Source organism: Micromys minutus (genome assembly GCF_963924665.1).
Source record: "Micromys minutus genome assembly, chromosome: 25".
NCBI classification, from domain to species: Eukaryota; Metazoa; Chordata; class Mammalia; order Rodentia; family Muridae; genus Micromys; species Micromys minutus.
In genome coordinates this window covers 6,142,759-6,160,233 of record NC_137960.1, presented here as the reverse complement: position 1 = coordinate 6,160,233, position 17,475 = coordinate 6,142,759, and the positions used below count along the sequence as shown (strand labels likewise).

Below are 17,475 nucleotides of genomic sequence, written 5' to 3'. Positions count from 1 at the left end.
ATCCTGGATGGTGTAAGAAAGCAGATCCTGGAAAAGCAAGCCAGTAAACAGCACTCCTTCATGGCCTCTGCTCTAATGCCTGTCCTGACTTTCTTCAGAGGTAGAGTGTGACCAGAAAGGTTAAGATGAAATAAATCCCCTTTCCTCTCCAAGCTACTCTTATCACGGTGATAAAAAACCCAAGACAATGTCCACTACATCTGCAGTTCTGAAATTCACAGATAACAAACCTTAGTAAAAGAACATTTCTTTGCTGCAACTGCAAATAATCTTTAAGAAAGCCTGACAAAAAGTCAAACCCCACCCCTCTTCCCACAAAACACTTTAACCACAAAAAAAGAAAAAGAAAAAAGAAATGAATTTCTCTATAAGTAATACTGTGTAAGGATGCTGAAAGAAGCCCCAACCACAACACTTATGATTGTGGTATCTTGTGGTGATTAGAAAAGATGAAGGACAAAAGCAATTCTTCTGGCAGCTTGTTGCCAAGGAAGCCTACTTTCCCTTACAGCATATTTGATCTTGGCAGGAAGGTTCTGAGAATTAACAAGGGAATATGTGCAAAACACTCTGAGCTCTGAAGAAAGGTGAGCTCTGCAGTAATCTGCAGGTCTGAGGTGCTTTAACTCTTGTGCTCTAGCCAAGGCAGCCCGGGACAGAGTGAGCATTTTTCAGCCCTTCACTGACAAACATCACAGCTTTCAACAAAGGGGAGGGGGCACGGGTGAGAGGGGCGAAGAATGGGGATACCCACACAACCTTTCACTTTGTTTTCCTGATTAAATGCTAAAATTGTGATGATTCTTATTTTTACCTACCAAAGATTACAGAGAATTTAACTATTAAACATTCTGCATGGGAGCTTTGGGGAGATGGTTCAGCAGTTAAGAGTATCTGCTGCTCTTACAGAGGACCTAGATTTGGTTCCTAGAACTCACTCAATGGCTCACAATTCTCTCTAACTGCAGTTCCAGAGAATAGGCTATCTTCTTCTGGGCTCCTTGGGGACTAGGCAAACATGTGGTGTATATCCATACAGGCAACAAACTCACACATAAAATAAAAACCAAATCTTAAAAAAAAAAGTCTGCATGCCTAAAGCCCAGCATCAGAAAGCCTTTCCACCCAGCTCACCAGCAGAACCAATCATCCTTTGGCCACTGGGGCTCCTGTTGGCAATCTGCATCTTAGAGCTACTACAAAGCACGACTTAAGGGGTCCCTGTGTCCTCTTGTCTCCTCCTCGCTGTCCACCCCATTTCTCATATTGATGGCTGCAAGGCAAGCCACTTCAACAATACCACCACATCTACCACCCACCCAAATTATGATGTTATCCTCTAGCAGATCCTGACAAAGATACCCGAGATACAAGCTAAGATGTCAACCATCCACATCTTTACTAAGCCAAGCAGCAACAGATCTAAAGCTGACCTCCAGATGCAAACAAGAAGAGAACATCCCTTTTCACTGTATGTTCTTATCTAAAATATGTTCATATGCCTTTATGTTATTTATGTGTATATACAGATATATCTGGCTTATAAGTTATATGTGTGTATATGTAAAAAACACAGAAAAGAATATACATAAAATTTAAAAGGCTGAGATTGAGATAGTCTTTTATGAGTGTTCCTTACATCTCGCAGACTACACCTGTGTTTCCCTGTTCATACAGTGGTGTTCAGACATCACTGACTTAAAGAATTATTGTATTCCAGCTGAAGCATCCTTTTTAAAGAGTCCAAATATACAGCCCAGAGTGGCATCAAACTTCCAGAGAGCTGCATGACCCACATGCTAAGTGTTGCTGGCAGCACACCCAGCCAAGGAGTCTTTCTAAAGTCATTTTAAGTCCCACCCTGAGGCTAACTTGGCTGGATCAGCTGGGTCTCAGGTCACGCTATAGCTCTGAAGAAACAGCACCAATGTGCATGCTCACTCCCTCATATGCTGGCAGGGTCTGTCGGGAGACCCTCGGGAGACACACCACAGAGTACATGCTAGAAGCATGAACTCTATTCTTAAAGACCTAAATATAAAGATTAAAAGGATATTCCAGTCATGTAGCAAAAACATGATTCAGAAGCAAACTATCAGACCCACCACAAGCACAAGCTGATTACAAGACAAAGAGAAGAAAAAGATGGACAAATGCAGTTTTCAGAGCAGATCCTAACTCCAAAGCATTGTCCTCCAAAGCCAGACTCACCATTTCTTTTGAGGCACAGACTACACTTCGCTAAAGAACAGCAGGGTGAACTGACTTAAAACCTTTACTGCCCATGCTGAGAGGCCTAAGCTTTTATGTTAGGCTTCTTAGGAGATGCTCTGAACATTGCATTAACTTCTCTTCTACACCAGAAAGTCCCCATCATTTCCTAGCTAAGCCATCCATACACTTATATTGAGGCTTAGAAATGTCTGAGAAAGACTGTCTTGTATCATTCACATACCTGAAAATGTTATTTACGCAGTTCCAAGTATAATAATTGCCTCGCAGGAAAAGAAGTGGCTAGCATATGCAGTTCTTAAAATATAAATAATGGGTGTCACATTACACATAACAAATTAATGCTACAGTTTCAATATGAAAGATCCCCAGTGTGCATGCTATAATGGTTTATTCCCAATTGGAAGCCATTTTGGAAGTCTGTGAAGTCTTCAGAATTTCTGATGGAAGCAGGTCAGTTGGGGTGAGCCTCTAAAGGTGTATCAGGCTCTTGATTCTGCCCTAAACTCTGCTTCCTGATCCAGCACATATGAACAGCAGCAGCCACGATCCTGTCCACAGCCCTCCCACCATTGTAGATGGACACTTATAAAACAGTGAGCCAAAATAAGTCTTCCCTCCCTTAACTTGTGCCCCAGGAGCATTTGGTCAGTGGTGGAGAAGTAATGCAGAACAAGGATTGTGGAGTGCTCTAAAAAGGACTAGGAAAGAATTTAGAGTAGGCTGCATAAGCCCTACAGTGTGGCAAACAGACTAAGGAGATATGACAGTAAAGACCGACCTCCTGAGATTTCAGATGGGAACACTGACTCCGCAGGGAACTGGACTAGAAACATATGTCAAAGAATCTAGCTCTATCTGGCTCAAGTCCTGATTATTCAATTGAGGCTGATTTAAAAATGAACAAACCAACCAACAGATTAATGTATCTGGCACAGGCAACTTCAAGAGAATGTAACACTCATACTGTGGTATGGCCACTGATTATTACATTCAGTTGTTTAGAATAAAAAAAATCAAGGGACAAAACAATGCAAAAGGCAGAAAGATGTGATAATGGCACAGCCTGGCAAGAAAAAGAGCACGACACAGATTAGAACTGAGCACCAACTAAGCTATGAAAGAGATTAACACCATCATCTGGTGGTGCTGGTGTTCTTGGGCTTTAGTCCCAGCACTCAGGAGGCAGAGGCTGAAGGTCCTCTGCGCTCAAGGCCAGCCTGGTCTATAGAGTTCTGTGGCTATCAAGATTATAAAAAGAAACCTTGTCTCAACAAAACAAAACAAAACAAAAGGAGGGGGAGGGTTAAAACACAGAGGAAAAAACCCTCACTATCAATGAGGCAATAGAAAAGGTGCCTTGAGGACCAGGCTCCATAGGCATCAAAAGTTCCAAGTGAAAACAGTACTCAGAACTCTTTGGAGACTGTCAATAAAATCTGAGTGACTGAAGACTGATTGAGCTTCTAGGGCTCCCTTTTGGAAAAGGGCTAAATAGGGTTCACCCACCAGGCACAGACCAGCTGAGGGGGACCTGGTGACTTCTCATGCTGGCAGAATCTGGCACCATCCATTGGTGTTGCTTTGTTACAGGCACACAGAACTCAGGAACTATAGAGCTATGGGGGCTTGAAGTAAAGGTTAAAGAAAAGCCACTAGCAGCCCTTCTGGGCTCCGGTAGCCAGCAGCAGGTAAGCTGGTAAGCAGGGAACCCGCATCAGTTGTGTGTAGAGTCAGTTAAAGTAGGGATGCTGGAGTCCTGGAGATGCTAGGAGCATGAGCCGTCAATCAAAGCTGTAGCCACTGAAAGGAGCTTGTTCAAGGGATTGCAAATGCAGAGCTGCCCAATTTGAGGAACATTTTATTTTATAGGTGCTAGAGTTACAAGTCTGCCTTCTATCTCAGATGAGATTTGAGGGTTTTGGGGGTACTGAGGCTAAGACTGGGGATTTGTAGAGTTGGACTGAATAGATCTTTGACTGTAGGTTGGTCATTTGTCTCTAGAGACTAGAAGCAGAACACTCTGGCTTCGATCTGAAATGCCTCCACAGGCTCATGCTTTCAACAATCTCCAGTGTTTGTGGTCTTTAAGGGCTATGTGGCTTCTTTAGAACATGAAAGGGTGGGAACAGTCACAGGCAGAAGGTGTGACTACAGCAGCAGCTCTACCCCACACCTCATAGCTCTCTCTCTAGAGTGGACTGAAATCTTTCTTCCCCTATTTTATTCTGGCCAGGTATTTTGATAACATTAAAAAATAACTACTACAGTTATAAATCATAATAATGAACTACTCTCAACGCTTACTATGTGAACTAGATATAAAACCTTCTTCTTACACTGAACCTGTGAGAAAGTCTAATCATGACACTTTATAGATGACAAATAAATCTGAAATGTCAACTTACTTTAAAAAACATACATTTTGTTTGTAAAAAACAAAAACTGAAACATGACCTAGTTTTAGAAATAGCATTTATAAAGTCATTATTAAACACTATTACCAAATTGTGATTTTGGTTTTCTAAATCTTAATAAAAAAAAACACCAACAAAACAAAAAACTGCATACAATGAAAGTGTAAAGTGTAATACAGCACACACTTGAGCATCTCCAAGACCAACATTCAAATCCTGACTGACTTCTCATTAGCCACCTTACTCAGAAAATCCACTCAAGTGTCCTGAGCACCCACCACCATTTTCATAATGAGAACCATCTTCAGAGCTAGTCTCCTAACCTCCCCATGGACAGAGAAGACAACTGACTTCACTCCAGGGCAACTGTTCTGTGCCCCAGTCAGGCAGAGAAATGCCCTCTACCTGGTAGAGCTTGCTCACTGTGCACAGGAGTAATGATAGCATGTCAGGACGATAACACACACCTCTGCCTCAAAGATGGCCATTGGGAAAAAAAGAGTCAATCAGATTCCTTAAGAGCTCTGCACCTGGATGTTACTGAATCTGCACACAGACTGTGTGTAATGTCCTCAGCAACTGTATTCACAGGAGCTAAGGCTTTAAGTTGCACATGAAAAAATTTATGCTGCGTCTGTTTGAGAGTTTAAAAGGACAGAATTAAGTTATGAAGAACATCTCGACTGTGACCTTTAGAAAACAATATGCTATGAATACAAACCTTGAGATATTTTAAACAGCAGGTAGTGTTACTAGAAAGGCAAACCATTTAAAATAAACTTAGCTATAGGCTAAGGGAGCAGTGGGTATTAGGTTTGCTTTTTAAAGGTCTACAAGATTCATGACTTCATGTTTAATAAAAATGTCACAGATGCAAAGAAGTTTGGGAACTGTCCATTTGAAAAGACTGAATTCAGCAGACCCCCATCAACAAGCCATTTCACAGGCTCTAGAGAGACTGTAACAGTTCGGTATTTTCTTCCATATAAAGCTCCTTTATGCTTTCATCACCATTACTTAAACGCTGTAAAGAAATCTAGAACCTAAACAAACTAGGCAATACTCTGTATTTCATACCTGTTTCATATCTTACCATCCTTGGGGTCTTGTTGAATTGGTAATTTTGATGCCCACTTTGCTGGACCTAACTGCCAGCACTGTACAGGTGGCACGTCTCCTAGCAACATCACTCTGGCATATCTCCTAGCAACATCACTCTCACTTCTGGCCAAACTCTACCCAACCTCAAGTACAAAATACATTAGACAATCCCCTGGGGTATACATACCAAGTTAGAACCAGTGGCTAATTCCCTGGAAGAATTCAGATAAGAATTGTGTACATACCTGCACCACAAGATCTTTTGGTTGGTGTGACTAACGAGACATGAGCTGTGTCTGTGCATGGCCCACCTAAAAACAAAAAAGTAGGCACATCAGTCAGGTACCTTCCACATACCCATAGCTGTCACGATAAACAAGAGAAACCTACAAAGGACAGGCTCCCTGCAGATATGCTGGGAGCGGCAGCAGGAAAGAGAGAACCATGCACAGAATCTTCTAAAGAGCTTATATTTTAGGTAGCAATCGACTCTGTAAAGTTCCAGTCTTTCTACAGAGTGTAATGTGCCAGCAGGCAAGCCTAGGGTCCATTTTATTGAAGAATGACTGATGTGGAAGGGCCAAGGCCATTGTGTAGGTGGCACTACCCCTAGGCAGGAGATCCTGGAGGGTAGAAGGAAGCAGGGTGAGCAACCCATGATGAGGAAGCCAGAAAGCACCACTCCTTCACAGCTTCTGCATCAATTTCTACCTTGAGTTCCTGTCCTGACTTCCCTGGATGATAAGGGCCTCAAGTTGTAAGATGAAATAAACCCATTTCTCTTCAAGTTGTTTTTGGTCATGGTACTTAATCATAGCAATAGAGATGTAAATTAAGGTAGATACTCAAGTTGTATTAAAATGAATTATATAATAACCATCTGATTGAAATATAAGAACATCTTCCAAGATCCTCTAAAAACAGACTCCTGGGGCTGGAGAGATGGCTCAGTGTTTCACAGGACTTGCTGCTTTTTCAGAAGACCCAGGTCAGTGTATGTATACACACACACACACACACACACACACACTCCCAAGCACTAACTATGAAAGTCTTTATGGAGTGAGTCAGGTGAGCAGGAGACCTGTGCACATTTCTAAGTTGGATACATACTGAAGTCAAAGAGAGTGTATCAGAACGCCTTCTCAACGATATCAAATAAGCCATCCAGGAAAAATAGGAGGAGGTACAAGTACTGGAACCAGAACAATAAAAGAAGTGTCTGGAACTCATGAATGAACAAACACCCCAAGCTTGTAAATGCCCAGGTAATTATCACATAAAAGAGATTTTATCCTACCTGAAGGTTAAGAGTTTACCTCTTAAATAAATACTCTTAGTCAATAAATCTCAGAAGACTTTGGCAAAAATGCAAATAACCTTATAGCTCCAGAGCATAGCTCAGCATGCATCACCACAACAGTGTTCTCCAGAGAGCTTGTTAACCCAGCAGCCTAGTCCAATGTATTCACCCCATTAGAGTAAAGCACACACAAGCATAGCTGAGCCATGAAAAACTGACAAGAGTAACCAGTGATGATAATATATCCCAGCTTTGATAATTGGGCAACATTAGCAATGGAGAACTTGGTCTGGCAGACAATACTTTAAAACACTGATCAAAGACCGCAAGTATCGCATATGTCCTATACTATGTGCCATCTAAACCACATGCACTGTGAGTTAGTTTGTTTGTTTGATACAGGGTTTCCCTGTGTAGCCCTGGCTGTCCTAGAGGTCACAGGGATCTGCCTGCCTCTCTATCCCAAGTGCTGGGCTTAAAGGTGTGCACCACCATCCAAGCAAACCACACAGCCTTGAAGGAAAAAGACCAGCCAGTAGAGGATAATATCTGCTCTTATACAATTAATTACAAGTCAACTGTTAAAATAAATATATGTAATTATGGGAAGGGTTTCTATCAACAACAAGAAAAGTACTGTATGTGTCCCATGTGGTTCTAGTAAACAAATGGTACTGAGAGTGAATGCAAGGGTCAATTCACGGTGTCCACTACACCAGGACAGCCGCACCCACACGGCACTGCTGGCCATCTCTGTTCTAAGCAAGAGGGAATGTGCAGTACGAAGAGTGAGGTGAGGGAGCACTGCATGACTTTTAGGAACACTTGGTAAAGACCAGAAACAAATACATACATTTCTAAGCAGGAGCAGTTAAAAATCACAACCCTGTGACCCACAGAGGCTCAAGGCAACTAGTGATGCCAAAAAGGCATCAATATTTAGTGCTTAGAATTTCAAGATGGGAGCCCAGATGCTGCTACGGACCAGAGTGTGATCCACTGAGCAGCCCAGAGGATCCTCTTATGGATAAAGGAGGAAGTTCAGTGCTGGGCACAGAGCACTTCAGTTTTAGGAACACACTGCACTCTGGGAAACCACAGCACAAGCTACAGTCACTGCCACTGGCTCCATGTCACATCTGCAGACTGTACAGTGGCAGCTTCAGACAGATAATAAGTACTGAGTGTTTGTATGTTAAAGTCACAGGTCTCATGTTTAATGTGTTGGGCTCTGTGTTGGTCTTATGTTAACTTGACACACAAAATTAGAGTTATCTGAAAAGAGGGAACTTCAAATGACAAAATGTCTCCATATGATCCAGCTGTAGGGCTTTGTTGTTTTCCCCCCCAAATTAGTGATTGATGAAGGGGAGTCCAGCCCATACTGGGTGGTGCTTTCCCTGGGCTGTGGCGCTGGGTTCTTTATAGAAGTAGGCAGAGCAAGCTAGGACAAGCCAACAAGCAGGATCCCTCCATGGCCTCTGCATCAGCTCCTGCCTCTAGGATCCTGCCCTGTGTGAGTTCCTGTCCTGGTTTTCTTCAGAGATGAACCATGATACCAAAGTTTAATCCAAACAAACCCTTTCTTCCCCAATTTGCTTTTGGTCATGGTGTTTCTCTCAGCAATAAAAACTCAGGCTCTCAGGGAAGCAAATGATTCCTGAGCTTAAGTGGTAGCACACGCCCATAATCTGAGCACTTGGGAGGCTGAGAAAGGAGTATCTCAAGTTGAGATCAGCCTAGGCTACATCACAAGGACCTGTCTCACAAAAGCAAGCTCAACTCCCAGGTAACCGACCAATATGTATGCTTTTTATTTCCTTTGTTAAACAAAGCGAACAACTAACGTTTATGTTTCCCAGATTCTTTGTTGTCTAGGTCTTTAATAACAGTTCGCATATTACAGCTGAGTTATGCTCAGAGGACTCCTTTCTAAAATGCCAACTTTCTCCAATTACTTTGTAATTTACAAGTCAATAATGCTTGACTGTGCTTCGTAATCAGGACATCTGCATATTCTTTCTTTTCTTCCAGGGCTGTCTCTATGCTGATATTAAAGGTGTCATATGGAATGCAGGGCCACAAGTGACATGTCAACACACTATGAAATGGTAACTTCAGCTGTGCTCCCAATAAGCAGAGACAGTTCATAGCATACCCAACAGAGCAGTGTGCCCCCCCCCAACCCCGAGAAACTACTGATTCAGTTCTGTGAGGCTGAAGATCTGCAGCTAATCACTGTAGCCTGGGAGTTCCTGCACTTCCTAACGCCCTTCCTTTATTACAGTTCCTCATGTTACGCTGACCCCAGCCATACAACTTTTTTTGTTGCTACTTCATTACTATACTTTTGCTACAGCTATGATTTGCAATATAAATATCTATGTTTTCTTACGGTCCTGGGTGATCCCAGTGAAAGGGTCATTCCACCTTTAAAGGAGTCTTGACCCACAGGTTGAGAACCACTGCTGTAACCTGTAAAAATCAGGATTATAAAAAGGTATGCCATTAACTGTCAACACTCACATTCCAAAGTAAGTAGCAAAATTCTGAAAATTTTCCGTCTCTTACAGTTGTTGAGTATGCAAAACAGCCGTGCTCAAGATCCCTCATAGTGCACTCCACTCCGCAGGCAACCAGGAGAGGAGCATACGCAGAGCAATAGCTCCTCCTGGACAAGCAACGCTCTTCAGGGCTCAAAACCCAAGGCAAAACAAATACGGAAAAACAGCCTTTCTCCTTCATCTCTAAGTAGAGACCAACGATGTAGTCTAAAAGGTTTTGTTAAAACAGCTACCAAGGCTGGTTATTTTTGGCTCCTGGTCTACCGGCCTTCACTGCCTGTAGTTAAATCATGTGCTAAGGCACATCAATTAGAAAAAATGGACTGTCAAGAAGTCAGTCAGCTAAAATTGCCAGAAGCCCAATAATCAAATATTCTACTACCGGCCCTTCCAAGGTAACTGCAAAACATCAATACACAAAAATATCCACTCTTTGAGCAGATTTATAACACTTCACTTTTCTTGCTTAATTAACATGACATTTACATAACAGTTTCTAATTAATTCCCAACGAAAGGCACTGTGGGCTTATTAGAAATGTATCATCCGTTTCTAACCAGCTGGTCAATCTCACTCCATCATGATCCACACGCTGTTTACTTTCCAGCAGCTCACTTCTCCACTAACCTCAGACAGATCCAACAGCTACAACGTTCTCCTCTCTAGAGATCTGAAGCTTTTCAGAGGAGGCTGAGCAATGCAAAGGTAAACTTCTATATTGCTGTGGTCATGTTAAAACAGAAACATAAAAATATTCATGTAATCTACTTCTTGAGTAATAGAGCAGTCCCTCTCTGAAAGCCTTGGACATGTATGTGGAGACTTGAAGCAGCCAAGCACTGACAGTAATAACAAGCAGCACAGGCTGCAGGAGAAACAAGTCACCCTTTCAGAGCAGACAGCGCCCAGTCCCCAGCATCCTGCATCTGCGATGTGCAAGTCACTATAATCAGGACGTGCCTCATCATCTACATAACTGGGTCTGGACAGCGCAATAGATGACAAACAAGTGGACATGACAATGCGATGAGTGACTGAACATCACACATACTGTGAAATACGTGCACAGTTACAACACTGCCTGCTCAGTGGAAACCAAATTTCCCACACAGCTTCCTTCACATGGGTCCTTCCACGGAGCAGGGGGCAGCTGCACTAGGATAGAGGACATGCTCTCTCCTGGCCTGAACGAGCACTGAGGTCAGGAGCTTCAAGGGTAGAGGGAGTCTAAGGCACCTAGCACATAAACTATTCTACAACAGAGAAAAACAATCCAAGCCAAAACAACAACAACAAAACCCATCAAATAAATAGAATTGTCATACTAGTTTAAACAGTTGCCTTCTTTTTAAACCACATTTACGTGTTTATTTAACATGAAAGTTCCTAAACTTTCCATCCTCAAGTAATCTGTTTGCTTGATCGAGCTTTGGTTTACACGAACTCTACTGACTGAGAAATTATCTAAAATTTAAAAGCACAAAGACATTAATGTTTCACTTAAATCAAAAAGTTACATCTTAATACAAGAGTACTTTCATGAAACACAATTATTTTTATAACCTAGTGTCATGGGCTTAAAAGATAGCATGCAAGTTTTGCAGCTGCAGCACATCGGCTGCAGTGTTCCTGAGACAGAGGGCGCTCTGACACTGCACCACAGGTTCTCAGACCACAGCTTAGAACTGGACAGAACACAACAGGGAACTAAAACTAACTTTGTTGCTAGATGTTCAAGTTCTCCTAGCCTTCTTTCAAGCCAACCCTCTGACATTACTCTTGGCAGGGACCAATCCATCCTAAAAGTGTATTAGCATGTAAGGAAATAGAGCTGAGAGAGGTGAACACATAGTCACCAATCTCAACCAGGCATTCTGCTTTTGTCATTACCTAGAGTGACTGCAATGCTTCATGGAGCTCAACTTATTCTAGGTAAGCAGCTAAATGTGTGCGGTATCAGTTCTTCAGGATGAGAATGTGACAAAACCTCAGAACAAGAAGCAATGAATGTCATCTTGGGGGTCAAAACCAAACCCCTTGAAGGAAAGCTTAAAATTTTCCCCTAATTTTAGACACTGCTTTTGTTACCTCCTAACAAAGTACATATAATATGGATGTGAAATCAGGGGCTGTCACCCGTCTAATTTAGGTTCTGATTCTGAGCATTCATAGGCTTAACTACAGCCCAAATGGGATTTGGTTATTTGCATCTCTACCATCAACACATGCATGATTTTCATGACACTAATGGAGACACTCAGCTTTGAAAGATTTTTTTATTGTTTTATTATTTTTAAAAAGAAATCTAACAGGCTGAAATTTTTTTAGAGGTTAGCAGCACATACTGCTCTTGCAGAGGATTTGGCTCCCAGCACCTACGTAGTGGCCACCCACAAACTTGAGTACTTGGAGGAATTGGGGGTGTTCGTTGCCTTCTTTGGCCTCCATGAACACTTCATGAATACTGTACACATGCATACATGCAGGCAAAACACTCATAAACATAACAAAATAAATAAAATAAAAACAAAAGTATTAAGACCATTCTCATCAATCTCATCTGCAATGGGAACTGCAAAGAGCTGCCTCCTCAGAAAAGAACGTGACTCATGTGTACTCTTAGTAAGAGGTTTCAGGAAGAATAAGACGCCATTTATCCAAACCACAGGGGCTGTCCTGTGAGTCTTAGAAAGAAGTAGGGACACAGTCTTCTCTCCCTCACTGCACTGGTACTAGCAGTGTGTTGGTGCCTGTGTGAAAGGCGCAGCTGCACAGTCCACACTGGCGGGTCTTGGGGAATTTCTCTGTGCCATGAGTGGTCAAGACTGTCTCAATTTGAATTATGTAAGCAAAAGGTTGTACTGATAGCTGAAAATTTAAAAGTCTGTCACTAAAGTGGCACCTCTAGCGATGCTAACATGAAGTGGCTTATGGAGCAATGGAGGAGATGAGTGTAAACTATAACGGTATATTGTTTGTTTTCTTTTGGTTTGGTTTTGGCCCTGATACCTCTGAGTTTTCAGAGAACTGAATAAACACAGAATATATTTCTGTGAAGTTAAAAAGATGATTTCTAGCACATCAAGTGGACGCCTCTCTTCTGTCTTTTCAGCAAAACATTTTGTCATAAACAAAAGGTAGGTTTAATTTAAGGTCATCAGTGTCTCCCTTTCCCTGTACCTACACCAAACAAAGACAGGACAGCAGCAAAGGCTTCGCGGTGTGACGTGACGTGCCTGCTCACCGTGGCCTTTTCCTCCAGTGCAGTGTTAATCTAATAAGGCATCTTCTGTATCCCTCTCTGACAAGATCGCTTCAAAACCATGTCAGATCAGCAGTGAATGGACAATCTTAAGCTGTCAGGAAAGACTACAGAAACAAGCCTCATATTTCAGGCCTCAGAGAGCCTGGACAGTAAAATTAGAAGTTCTCTAGTTTTTTCTCTTGCAGAAAAGAAACTTAAAAGGGGAAATTCAGAAGATAAAATTAAAACCTTGGGTAGGAAGTTCCTTGACAAGAGGCAGACAGCTACCCAGTGTGAGACAGGCACAGAGACAGTTTTCACTTCCAAACAATGATCTGTCACAAGGACACACACAAACTTCAAACTTTTTATGCCTTGAAATTACTGTGTTCTACCATTAAACATTCAATATACTATATATTACTAATAGGTTAAATAAGAGCTACTGAAAATTCAAGCAGTGAGATCTTTAAAGTATAAAAAAGCAGTTCCTTTTTTACTTTGTTTTGTTTTTAAGACAGGGTTTCTCTGTATAGCGCTGACTGTCCTGGAACTCTCTGTAGACCAGGCTAGCCTCAAACTCAAGAGAATGGCCTACCTCTGCCTCCAAATGCTGGGATTAAAGGTGTGCACCACCACTACCCAGCTATATAAAGTAATTCTAAAAAGTACAAAAATTGACACTAAAGCATTTCTACATATTTAAAGTAAAAACTAACTGAACACTGCCCAGACAAGCACGATGCTCGGCACTCTCAAGTTGAGAACAGTATAAAAGAGAGGCTTTGCTTGTTTGGAGCCTGGATTGTAAGCTGGTAGAGAGCAATGAGAACCCAAGTCTAAAAGCTAACAATAAAAGACAAGTTGAGAATGACTGCCAAGGTGAGCAATCCAAGAGTTCCGTAATGGAAACAGTCAGGGTAATGAAACAGTTCTGAGCTGGGCCACAGGGAGCATGAATGAAATGGCTCTGTGAGCGCCCGGTGAATTCTGGGCAAAGCAAACTTTCAATGTGGTTGAGAAGCAGGCAGATTACCACACTCGGGCTTGTTTAGGAGACCCCCTGACACAGGTTAAGAATCTGAGAGGACATGAAACTGGGAGGGCCATGTGGTGGGAGGTGGAGGATCTGAGAGGAGAGAAAATGAGAAATAGATATGGCAAAATACACTGCATGCATACATGTCATTTTCAAAGAATAAAAGTATTACTAAAAACCAATCTGGTTGCATTGGGTTGGCAAGAGAATCCCCTCTCTGACATCACTACCACTGGCACATCCATCTGGCTGTACTGGGACAACAGCAGAAGCAGGGAGAATTATGGATACATAATCCTATAAAAACTGAGTGAAAATAGCAACTTCCCAGATTTAATTTTTTTTCTGGTTAACTACATACAGGATCATAGAGGCAAATCAGGAACTGTAAACAATACAACAGGTAACTTAAAATTAAAATTTAGGGGGGGATGGGAAGGAGGGACTCTGGGATATAAATAGTAAATAAAATAAATAAATAAAATTAAAAATTAAATTCATTGTTAAAAAAAAATTAGGGCAGGAGACATGGCTGGTTCAGTGAGTTAAATACTTGCTATGTGAACAAGAGAACCAGTTTCAATCCCAGTGCCCCGTTACAGTTTGGCAGAGAAAGGCCCTGGACAAGCTGGCTAGATGGACGAGCAGAAACAGTGAGCTCTGGATCCATAACAAGTAACACAACTCTCAGCAAACAAAGGCAGACAGCAACTGAAGAAGACACCCAATGTCAATCTGGGGCCTCCACATGTACCACACACCCCACCATGTATCCACATACACATATTAGCCTACACATCATGCAAACACATCACACATGTGAACACACACACACAGACACACACAAGCTAATTTTAGTTTGTATGCTTGTAATACAACACAATTTAAAATACCACTAGTGGAAGGAATTTTTTAACATTACCCATAACGTGTAAATTTTTTCCAAATAATTTAGAAACCTAGATAAAATGGGCTGTGTTCTAATAGCCCCTCTTATTTGCAGGAGCTATCCTTTAATATCCCCCAAAAGACAGCTGGAACTGTAGGCAGTATAAAATATCCTATTTATAGTTACAATGAAGTTTAATTCATAATTTATGCCCACTAAGAGATTAACATAAGTAATAATGGCACAGAAAACTTAAAGCAACAGTGGAACTGTCAATATAACTGTGTTGGAGTTACATGGCTGCTGATAAATACACTAACAGCTATTTTGGTATGGCCAAAACTATGGTGTGAGCAGGCAGGCAGCACACACATACACTATGGTGTGAGCAGGCAGCACACATGGACACTATGGTGTGAGCAGGCAGGCAGCACACACATACACTATGGTGTGAGCAGGCAGGCAGCACACACATACACTGTGGTGTGAAGAGGCAGGCAGCACACACGGACACTATGGTGTGAGCAGGCAGGCAGCACACACATACACTGTGGTGTGAGCAGGCGGGCAGCACACACATACACTATGGTGTGAGCAGGCAGGCAGCACACACATACACTGTGGTGTGAGCAGGCGGGCAGCACACACATACACTGTGGTGTGAGCAGGCAAGCAGCACACAGCACAGTCAAGTGGGAAAGGAGACTCCTGGACAGAAAAAAGTAGGACAACACAAAATCTAAGACTTGAGAGTTGTTCACTTCTACAATTCCCCACGTTTATATTTAACAACGACTATCAGAATATATGAGGCATTCCTACATGAACAAACGGGAGAAGCTAAATAAGCAAAGAACATGAACAGGCAAATACACCATTTCTGCTAACCCAAAATCTGAAAGCGTGCTCATGTTTCATGGACTGGCTGAAGGCAGGATCTGAAGTTGAGGCAGCAGGTGAGGCACTTGCAGATGGTGCTTGTGCTTTAACTGGCTTTTATTTTCGACAGGTTAACAGTCAAATTACACTGCAGGGACGTCAACAAGGCAGAGCAGAAACAGTTCGTATAGGCAAACACCCAAGTCCTGCATTACACAAACACAAGCTCTAATTTAAAGACTGTCCACAGTGGCTCCTGAATGAGAGCTACTGATTCAATATAGCACATAAAGGACATCCCCAAACTGTACCGCAAACTACCAATCTATCAGAACAAGGCCCTAATGACAGCAGCATGCTCTGTAGAACCAGTATTATAATTAATAAATAAATATACTAGAGGAAAAAAATCTTTAAATTAAAATCAAGAGACATTTAAAGTTTGGGCATTCTTTATTAAGGAGAGAATCTCCCACTTTGAGACTATTATATATCAGAAAAGCTCCATCTGTTGTATAATTATCTCTGATAAACGGCTTGATGCTTCGAGCTTCATTAGAGAAAAGGGAAGAGAAAGGCAAATACTGAGAACTGTAAATAAATCGCCTCTCCATATTTCACAAAACCAGCCCAGCAGGAAACCATAAAATATTTTTAATAGGTAATATTTTCCAAACACTTTACTGGAAGTCCTAGCCTGCTATGCCCAATAACTGCCCTACTACAGACGCCAGTCTGAAAAGGGGCAAACTGGTTCCTTTTGCAGATTACTAGAAATTTAATTGGAAAATCAAGTAAAAAGCATATATACTTGTAGTGATAGTCGCTTTGTCTGAGCCAACAACAGGCTATGAAGGACATGTTAACAACAACAGGCTATGGAGGACATGTTAACAACAACAGGCTATGGAGGACATGTTAACAACAACAGGCTATGGAGGACATGTTAACTAACAACAGGCTATGGAGGACATGTTAACAACAACAGGCTATGGAGGACATGTTAACTAACAACAGGCTATGGAGGACATGTTAACAACAACAGGCTATGGAGGACATGTTAACTAACAACAGGCTATGGAGGACATGTTAACTAACAACAGGCTATGGAGGACATGTTAACAACAGGCTATGGAGGACATGTTAACAACAGGCTATGGAGGACATGTTAACAACAGGCTATGGAGGACATGTTAACAACAGGCTATGGAGGACATGTTAACAACAGGCTATGGAGGACATGTTAACAACAGGCTATGGAGGACATGTTAATAGGCATGACTACCTAGAAACAATGGCTTACTGCTACACTTCTAACACCCAGGAGGTAGAGGCAAAAGACGGAGAATAGGAGACAAGCCTGGGCTCACAGTAAGATTAACTGTCAACACCCCACCCCCAACCTCCACTTTTTAATCTCTGCATCACCAGAAAGCAGTTTCCAAGAAAGCAAAGAACATCCCAGTCAAAATTTAGGAACAACTCAAAAATGTTCTCATAGCTTCATTTGGAAAATTAATGATATTAAAGGAAAACTTGAAGAGTTTGATACCATCTTGGCAACTTGTCTCATTTAGGGTTACTACTGAAATAAACAAAACACCATGATCAAAAGCAAACTGGATAGAAAGGGGTTTATTTGGCTCACACTTCCATATTAAAGTAAACCAGACAGGAACTCAAGCAAGGCAGGAACCTGCAGGCAGCAGTTGATACAGGGGTCACGGAAGGGTGCTGTTTACTGGCTTGCTCCCCAGAGCTTGCTCAGCCTGCTTTCTTATAGAACCAAGGACCACCAGCCCAGGAG

The 17,475-nt window shown here is 42.0% G+C and overlaps 1 protein-coding gene across 1 annotated transcript in view; it reads right to left on the bottom strand.

Annotated features, from left to right (window-relative positions):
- Positions 1-17,475, bottom strand: part of ZFAND3 (zinc finger AN1-type containing 3) — a 183,271-nt gene that overhangs the window by 40,992 nt on the left and 124,804 nt on the right. The window contains exon 4 of the mRNA XM_080937969.1: positions 5,996-6,061. Coding sequence (XP_080794095.1) covers positions 5,996-6,061 — 66 coding nt within the window. The remainder of the gene's footprint in view (positions 1-5,995; positions 6,062-17,475) is intronic.